General features: G+C 53.8%; 1 protein-coding gene across 1 annotated transcript in view; it reads left to right on the forward strand.

Moving 5' to 3' along the window:
- The window catches only part of KY (kyphoscoliosis peptidase), a 46677-nt gene extending 37746 nt beyond the window's left edge, over positions 1-8931 (forward strand). The window contains exons 10-11 of the mRNA XM_043595345.1: positions 605-795; positions 4497-8931. Of these exons, the coding sequence (XP_043451280.1) occupies positions 605-795; positions 4497-5392 (1087 nt within the window). The 3' untranslated portion in view covers positions 5393-8931. The remainder of the gene's footprint in view (positions 1-604; positions 796-4496) is intronic.
- The last annotated feature ends 548 nt before the right edge of the window (positions 8932-9479 follow it).

Here is a 9479-nt window from a genome sequence, read left to right on the forward strand (position 1 = left end):
CTTTTTTATTCAGAAAAATGAGAGCACTGTCTCTGATTTTTGCAGTTTAAATCTCTACAGTTCTGCACACAGACCAAATATAAGCCAAGAGTGAAGCATCCCCATCTCAGATGAACCTCCCAATTCTTCTCTTGTTCCCTATCACTAACCTCTAGAGAGCCATGTCTCATTGGCCCCAGGGACCAGAGGAAGGCTGCCCACCCAAGACCTTCCCTGCCTGCCGGCCCTCCACCCCACTAGCTGCACCTGATCCATTGGTTATGCCTTTGCTCCCTCAAATCTCTGTTTGGCTTTGAGACTAGCAGGAGCCCTTTCCCCACCTAGACAGCCCCAGTGGACTATGGCCTTCTCTTAAAAGGGGCCTCAGATCCTGCCATGGCTCCTATTTCTGGAAGCAGCCACTGAGGGGCCATCTGCAGTGCCCATGTTAAGACTGGAGATAGTGGCCCTTCCACTGGGTTGTTGGCAGGGCCCCTACTGTGGATATGCTAGGCAAAAGAAGGCCCCAGAGATCCCCCTGTGAGCCCCTGCCTCCTTCTCCACAGAGCTGAGGCCTATCACCCCACATGGCTACTGACCAACTTCCCCCTTCCCCAACCTCTAGCTACAATGAATTCTACTTCCTCACCCATCCTGCACTGTTCATCGAGGACCATTTCCCAGACAACAAGAACTGGCAACTGCTCAAACCTCCTCAATCTCTGAAGCAGTTTGAGAACAACATGTACCACAAGAGTGAATTCTACAACAAAGGGATGCTGAGTGCCCACCCAGAGACTTCGGTGATCAAAACAGGTAAGCCGAGAGCAGGTGGCCAGTGGGGTAGCAGCAGGGACAGAGCAGCCTGCTCTGTACCTCAAGGCATCCGGGCCCCCAGGGGACTGCCAGGGCCCGTGAGCTTGCTGTAAGCTGTATGTATGTGCAGGTGCTACTAAGGCAGCCAAGGCCAACAGGGTATCAGGGCAGGACGCAGCCATAGGTCACATTTGCAGGGACAGATGCCTGAGCACACCTACGCATCCTTGCGTAGGAAGTCCTTGGGTTTCCCTAGCCCCTGAGGGCCACACTCACACCCCAACCTGTCAGCAAGTCAGGATTGAAGGGTCCGTAGCTAGGTGAGTCTCTCCCAGTGCCCACAGCAGGGAAAGGACTGCTTCAGGCCTGGCTGTACCCACCTCCCAGTTCAGGTCCTCGACAGAAGCTCACTAGCCTGCTCTGTTGTTCCGACCTCCTGGAAAAGAGGACGTGTTGGCCCAGCCAAGCTGGGATCTGTGTGTCAGTGGTCTAACCGGCTAGTGGGGGAGCAATGGGGGTCTCCCAGGACAGAGAACTGGGGGAGGCTTTGTTACGGGGAGTGGCTGCCGAGCTGGGTCTTGGGAGCTGGAAGAGAGCAGGTATCACGGTACACAGGGACAGACATGCACTGGCAGGACACAGCAAGCCCTCCAGCACCCCTAGGCTAGGGCTGGCTCCAGAGGAACAGCCTGGCTTCCTCGGCGCCCTTCCCTCACTAGCCCAAATGCCCCTTGGCTCTGCTTCCCTCCTGGAGGCAGAGTCCAGCCTTTCCCAGCCAACTTCCCTGGGAGTAGGCAGTGCAGGACACCCAGCTGAGCTGTCCCATGGCTGACCTGGACTGACCTTTGCTCCCCAGATCCCCACAGCGGCCTCGGGCACCCAGCCGGGTGTGTTTGTGCGCTCTGAGGTTTACGGGGGCCACCTGTATGTTGAGGGGAGGGGAGGCCACAGAACTGTGGTCACAAGCCTCACAGGGCCGACTCCAGAGGACTTTGTCTTATGTATGTTCAAGGCCCTCGTGCCTGGTCTGGGGCTGGGAACATAACCTGGACACACTACAGGGCCCAGCACAACCCTGTCAATGCACCTGCCCCCACCCAGCCACCCACCCACCACACACTTTAGCAAAGTGCTAAAGGACTGCTGGTCAGCACCATCTCTGCTGCATGGGGCCTGGGAAGGCCTGAGCTCACACTGGCTGTTAGCACAGAGAGGTCTGTGCACGGGTCTGTGGGTGAGCCCCACCCCACACTGCCCAGTGATAGGGGTGCAGGGAGCACAGGTGTCCCCACACTCCTTCCAACTGATTTGTCCCTTCCACCTCACAATGGTTGCCGTAACCAGTCTGCTGAGCTCTGGGCTACTTTTTTAAAACTACAAATACCTGGAGGCTCCTGCTGTTACAATAACAGCATGAGGTTGCTGTCTTTGAGAATGCATTTCCGTGCTTATATCCGATGGGGAGCCTGGTTGGTCTGTTGTGGCCCATGGAACCACAGGGAAGAATGGACCAGGCTACAGCAACATCAAATTAATAGCGGAGTAGAACTTGCCTTTGCAAGAGACACAGAACTGTAAACATTGGGTTTCTTAATATACAGTAATCTCAAATTTGATTCCATATTCATGATGCATATTTAAAGAATTTTTGTTTGTTGGAGCTAGTTTTGTTAAGAGTGGGGACGGGAAGAAAGCAGAAGAGGGAAACAGGTGGGCAAAAGCAGGCAAGGAAGAGGACACAGGATGTAGGGGGTGGAATACCACTGAGATGGATGAGAGGAGGTGGAGGGAAAAGGGATGCAGGGGTGGGTCACAGGCTCCTGCAGAGTCCCTGGAGTCACCAGCCCTTATTTCAAGTCTTCCAGCCATTCAGCCCACCTTTGCCTAGAATCTGCTGGGCCAGGCACCCTGGTCCTTTCCCTGGACAGTCAGGAAAGGAGGCAGGAGTGCAGTTCCCCACAGCCCCACCCCTGCAGGAAAGACAGACATTGCAGAGAACTAATTCATTGCACTGGTGCTAAGTTTCCTGAAGGAGATGCAGAGCTACAAGAGAGGCTTCCGGGGAGCTCAACGTCACTTGAGGGCTGGGAAAAAGGCCTTTTTTTTTTTTTTTTTTTTTGCATTCTTTGCAGTCAGACATTATACTAAGGTCTTACCTGGTTTGGAGGAAAGCAGTGGAGGGAAGAAGACTGTGAAGGCTACTGGATGTGAGGAGGTGTGCCCTGGAGGATGTGAGAGAATGCCCTGTGGTCCCCAAAAGGAGGGTCTTGACTCAGGCCAGGCAGGAGGGACAGGTCTCTCACTGGTCTCCAGTTTGATGGTGACCCACACAAGTGAGCCCAAGAGTGACCTGGTATTTTCCTCGGGGTCCTCGGGCAGCCATGTGGAGGTGCTGGTTGGCACTCCACATCAGACATGAATTCCACAGGATCTCACCAGCCAACTCTCATGCAAGATGGAACAGACTGGATCTGTGAGCAGTTGAAGGCTGAGACAGCTTCTGCCCGCTGAATTGGCTTAGAAGAGGAAGCAAAGAGAGAGTAGAGATTCAACCAAGAGAAAGAAAATAGCACCAAAGCACAAAACACTCCACAATTGATATACCGGAAAGGAAAGGGATGGCAACAAAGATGGGGCAGTGGTCAGCGGGCTGGGAAGAGGGCTAGGCTAGAGAGCATGGTGGGTGAAAGGGGAGAAGAGCACTTCCAGGAGGGCATGCCAGCAGTCCAGACTCTAGGAGGAAGTGACTGAAGTCTTTGGAGAGTGGGGTCAGGGGCCAGAAGAGAGTTACATGGGTGGAGGGGAACTGCAGTGGGAATGGGTTGGCAGTGGAAGGTAGGGAAAGGTTTCCGCATGGAGGAAGGTGGGTGAGGCTCTGAAAGGAGCCACCGCCCCTCCCCATGGTCCCGTGAGGCAGGGAGAACCAAGTAGGGGAATGCTCATGGGCTATAAAGCCAGAGAACTGGCCACCTGTCCCTGAAAAAGTGACGAGGACAGAGGAAGACAAAACTGGAAGGCACAGGGAGAGGCAGAAGGTGGGTAGATGCAAAAGGCCCTCCCCTTCACCTTTGACCTTTCCAGAGACACACGAGCCACGTCCATGTGGGAGGCCTGGGTGGGGGCTCCAGGAGCTAGGAGGCAGCCCCACCCCTTGAGCACAGCCTTCGGTGGTGAACCATTCCAGCCAGGTTTTAAGGTCCTGCGTTCACCTGACAGCTGCTGACACTGTAAAGAACAGATGCCAGGAGGGGGAGGTGTGAGGCAAGACTCGAGACTGGAAGGAGACAAAGGGTGTCTCTCCAACTGGTCATGGACCCTCTCCCCTGCTCCAGAACCAGACTAAGCCTCCATGCAACCTTCATCTAATGTGAATCACCTGGGTGGCGCAAGCACATCCAGCCGGGGCAGATTTTCTCTGGAGACCCTCAGCTTTCAGCTCACTCTAAGAGAACCACCCGCAGCGCGGAGGGGAGCCCTTCCAGCGGTGTGCCGCAGCTGGCTCACATCGTGGTCGGTGACATCACTTCGATTGCTTAAAATCCATCGTGCTGAAAGTATTTACACCATGGAAGTAGGCAGCCACTAGAAATTAGGGCTTCCCCCACCCCCACCCCTCGCCCAGAGACCCAGCTGCTAAACATTTACCAGCAAATCAGCACATACTGGGCCCATCCCACCTGACCCTGGTTCTCTCTCCACAGTGAACGGGAAGGCCACTGTCACCGTTGAGAGCTGCGCCCCCACACTCTTCATGTTTATGCTCAATGGCAAGCAGGAGCATGGGCTGCTGAGCCTCAGGAAGAACGGGATGAAGCTGGACATATACCCTCCAACCGTGGGCACCCACAAGCTGCAGATCTTTGCCAAAGGCAAGTCTGACATCTACAGCTCGGTGCTGGAGTACACGCTCAAGTGCAACTATGTGGACATCGGCGTCCGGCTGCCAGCTGAGCTGCACCAGCCCGTGGGCCCCAGCTGGTTCTCGGAGCAGATGGGCATCATGAAGCCCTCCCACCCCGACCCCATCATCCACACCAGCGACGGGCGCTGCTCCGTCAGCTTCGGCGTGGAGGAGGGCATCAGCGTCCTGGCTTCCCTGCACGGGGACGAAGGCCCCATCACCGAGGAGACGCAGCGGCGCTACATCTTCCAGATGCAGCGGGAGAAGCGGGCAGAGCTCAAAGTCCAGTTGCCCCAGGCCGGCAAGTTTGCCCTCAAGATCTTTGTCAAGAAGAGGCTGGAGCCAGGCAACTATGTCTTTGTCTTCAATTATCTCCTGTGCTGCACCAACACCAAGGTGAACTGGCCCATGTTCCCTGAGAGCTTTGGCAACTGGGGGCAGGACAATGAGCTGCTGGAGCCTCTGTCGGGCGTGCTTCCTGCCAACCGGAACATCCCGTTCAAACTGAAGCTACATGGCATCGCCAAAGCCCTGGTGAAGGGGCAGGACACGTGGCCCCTGACCCTGAATCGAGAGGGCTACTGGGAGGGCAGCTGCAACACGGCCGGCTGCCAGGAAGTCTATGTCATGGTGCTGGAGAACGCCAACCACAACTTCTACTCCTACATCCTGAAATACAAAGTGAACGCCCAGTGAGGGCCGGCACCCCGGCCACACCCTCCCAGAGGGCCGAGGCCACACTTGCCCAGGGAGGGCCCAACGGGAAGTGCAGAGAGCCCTGGACACCGAGTCTGCATGAAATCACTTCTAGGCCTCTGCCCCAGTCTCTCTGCTCTGCCGCGGGAGCTGTGACGCTTCTGTTCTGATGGCTGCACTCGGTTGTGGCGGTGGCCGAGGGGACTGAGGCAAAGGCCCTTTAGAAGAAAAAGGTGCTATGTAAATCCAAGGTATTGTAAACTGTACACCCCTGCCCAGATGCCCCCTTCTCGTGTTAATGCTGTTGTTGTTTTTATAGGGCTGATGTGGGAAAGCAGGGACACGGCTCAGGCAGAAAGCTTTTCACGTGATGGTGGGAGAGTTCTCCTCTGTGCCCAAGAGGGACCTGATCTGCAAGGTTGAGTTATTCTGAATCACAGAGCCCCTTGCAGGCAGCATCAGTGTGTCTCACCAATTCCCGGACCCCCGGGAGGGTTGCACTGCCGTTTTTTTCCCAGACCTGACCGTCTTCAGCATTCCTGCTGCCTCTCGCTCCTCAAGAGCCTTAGAAAAAAGAAGGTGTGAAGAGGGAGCTGGCCGGCCCACGATGGGCTGGAGGCTCCACAATCCCTGTGCATACCTGTGATGTGGCAACAGAAAAGTTACAAGGGGACTCCCGGTGCCCACCCTTGGGTGTCTGGGGTAGAGGGCCCGGGGGTGAAAGATGCCACGTTAGCCCTGCCACCTGAGTCTAAGGGTGAGAGACCTCCTACTCTGTGCTCCCAGAGGAACCTGAGGGTCAGTTCAGTCTAGTTAGTTGGTGGCCCTCCAGGCCCTCTCAGAGCCTGACCGCAGGCCCTGGCCTGCAGCTTTCATAAGAGGCTCCTAGAGCCTTGAGGGGGCCTTGTTGGTAACCCTAAACAAAGACCTGGGCAGGGAGACCAGGCAGGAAGTAGTGCAAATACCATAGTGCCAAGCAGACTCATGTAAAAACACGGTTCTGCCGGCCCCCAATGGTCCCTACCAGCAAAGCCTGGCTGGGGTTGGGTAGGGGGACCTCCACCGGCTCTGAGAGCAGTTTCTGTGCTCGTCCATATTCCATCTCCCTTCCTTCCTTTCTCTGACATGAGAGACCCTGGGGTCCTGCCTTCCACACTTGCTCAGCCCTGGGAGCCTCAGCTGCCCACCAGCCCTCAGCAGCACCTCAGGCCGGTGTTGCCATGGCAACAACCAAGAGGCTGGCTCCTGCAAGGGCAGCGCGAGAGGGAGGGACTGAGAGGCCTTGTGTGGTCACTGCAACACCATCCTGGCTCCTGGAGGCCCTGCAGGTGCTCCCTGTCTCCTGGCCTCTCAGCTCTGTGGCCCCTGCCTAACCCAGCACCCCCACCCTGAGAGCTGGCACTGGCCAGCACTACCCCCACCCCCCACCATTCTAAATGTCCTCAGGCTCAGCCACAGCCAGGGCCAGCCCGATGCTCGTGCCTTCATCTGCACATTTGTGTCTTCAGCAAATGTTCACGGGGCACTTAATATGCACCAGGCACTGTGCTAGATGCTGGGGTTATGGGCAGGACCAAGGGGCCCCTGCCCCTGCCATCTCAGAGCTCAGGGTGGGCAGCAGCAGCCTCCCCTGCACAGGCCTGTCTAAAGCTCCATCCCAACACATCAGGCCATCATCTCCCCGAAGATCCCCACTGCCACCCAGCTTGGACCTGGCCCACGGCCACATTACAGGGAAGCCCATCCTCTACCAGGCTGGGGGTCCTGGAAATGAAGGGAGTACACCACGAGGGTCTGAGCTCTGCCCTGGCCTATGTCCAGTCCTCTGGCAGGCTCCGCCACCCAGGCATTTGGCACTGCATCACTCAGGCCTGGAAAATGCACAAAGGCCCCAGAGGCGGAACTGCTATGCACTAAGACAGGAAAACAAGGGGAGTTTTTACACCCTGAAAACAGCCTCTTTTCACACCTTTGATTTTATGGGCTGAAAGAAATGTGCTGTGTTTTGTCAAAATAGTAAGTGCCTTCTGTGATTCATGTCACTCACTGGACCCAGAGCCATGGCTAGTCCTGATGAGAACGGCATGTATCTTTTTTAAAATAATATAATTAATACCTTCTGGAGCATGCAGAGAATGCCACCCAGCAAAACAGGAGCTGCCCCAGGAACCAAGACAAGGCCCAGCCTCTCAAAGTGTCTGCAGAGCAACCACGTGCCCCCCCCCACCTTTGTAAAGACAGCTGTAGGCACAGTAAAAAATCACCTGTATTTCTTTCCACTGAAGTAAAAATACATGAAATGAAATCCAATCTTCATGAATTTTTATACGCATGCTGCTCAGGGTAGAATTTGGGGTTGCATTTTGAAATCTTTTATTCAAATCCCCATCTTTGTCTCCTGGCGGTGGGGTCCCAGCGCCTGGTGGAATGACACGGGCGCTCCCTGGTGCCCAATGTGTGGAGCTGCCGGTGAGGAAAACTGTGAGGCTGAGTCTATCACCAGGGTTTTTACGCAGAATCTGAAATATCCTGCTGAGATGTTTGTGTTAAATCCACCGGGTGCTTTCTCGTGGAATCTCGCCGCTTCCTCGTGTGCACACGGAGCACATCTTTGCTACGTACAAGCTGTGAGGTGAGCTTGGGGACTGCCTGGCAGGGTGATAAGACTCGGAATATAATATTGGGGAGTGGTCTGCCTGGGAATCACATCGTGAAATGGAAACCCTGGATATGGGACTAGAAGGGACAGTTTTCACCGCACTCATTACTTTGCCAGTGAAGGATTGAAACTGATCAATCTCAGAGCTTTGGCTGGCACGTCCTAGGGTGGCAGACCTCAGGCCACAGGCAGAAGGGTCCAGAAGGCTGGGGAGGGTCGGGCAGTGGGAGGCAAATGGGCTACAACCACAACTGCAATTACCTTCTTCTCGCTGGTTTCGGAAATGCCAGCAGCACAGCTGGACTCCCGTTTCAATCTGATTATGATCATTGTGAGTTCCCCATATGCTACATTGTCCCACCAAGACAAACTCCTCACAGCCTGCTGAGACTAAAAGGAAATAAATAGATTAACTGAAGCATGAAGGATTTAGGCTAGACATAAAGAACTACTTCCTGTTTTTAAGCAGGAGAGACAAGTTGCCAAGAAAGTTTGTGAATCCTCTTCTGAAAGGACTTGAAAAGTTTTCCCAGTGGTCTGGGTTTTAGATGCCATGCTAACTGGAAGGACTAAATTCTCTCTAAACCAGTGAATCCTTGAAATACACTAAGTGGCCCGCAGCAAACACAAGGCGAGCGAGGCTGCTGCATCCTTTGCTGTTAGCAGTGTGTTCAAAGGGGGTGTGCGTCTGTGTCCCACATCAGTTTATCTGGGGTCTATCATTTCTTTTCATTTGGAATAAGTAGCTGGAAATCTTAAGAGGTGATTACTTTTCATAACGTGTGTGTTGAGTTGTGGGGGCCAGTGGCTGTTGCGTATGCTTTCCCCACATTGTTGCTGGTGTTGTTTTTCAATAAAATTTATATTCATTTTTATCCAACAATGTAATTATCGATCTGTTCTTATCACTGCTCTCACAAGGGGGGAAATAGGAAAAAACACTTTCATGTTCAAAGGGAGCCCGGGCGGGGGGGTGGGGGTGGAAATCAATGTCCCATCGGTGAGGTGCAAATGCAATGTCAGGCAAATAGCTATTTCACGTTAAAGAAAACATAATTGGGTTAGCTCCAGCCCCTCTCTGGCTCACATGCCTTTGAAGAACATGAAGGCAGTGTTTCTTTCACTGAATCTTGTTTAACTTGAAAATTCTAAAGTCAATCCTAATTTCTGTTATTAGGAGGAGAAAAAAAAGTACCCAAAATGCCTATCAGCCTGCTTGTTTTGTTGTTTTCACTATATATATTTCTTGATTTTCATATCCATACAGAAACTTCCAGTAGGTTACCTAAACAGACTATTCATAAATTAGACATTTAGGGAAATAGAGAAAATGAAAATGTAGACCTCTGAAAAGCTGCCGTAACCATGGAGACCATCCTCGTAGCTGTAGTGTGAAGGACAAAAAGAACTTGTGTTCCCAAACCTGGC

This window comes from Prionailurus bengalensis, chromosome C2 (assembly GCF_016509475.1).
Source record: "Prionailurus bengalensis isolate Pbe53 chromosome C2, Fcat_Pben_1.1_paternal_pri, whole genome shotgun sequence".
Classification (NCBI taxonomy): Eukaryota; Metazoa; Chordata; class Mammalia; order Carnivora; family Felidae; genus Prionailurus; species Prionailurus bengalensis.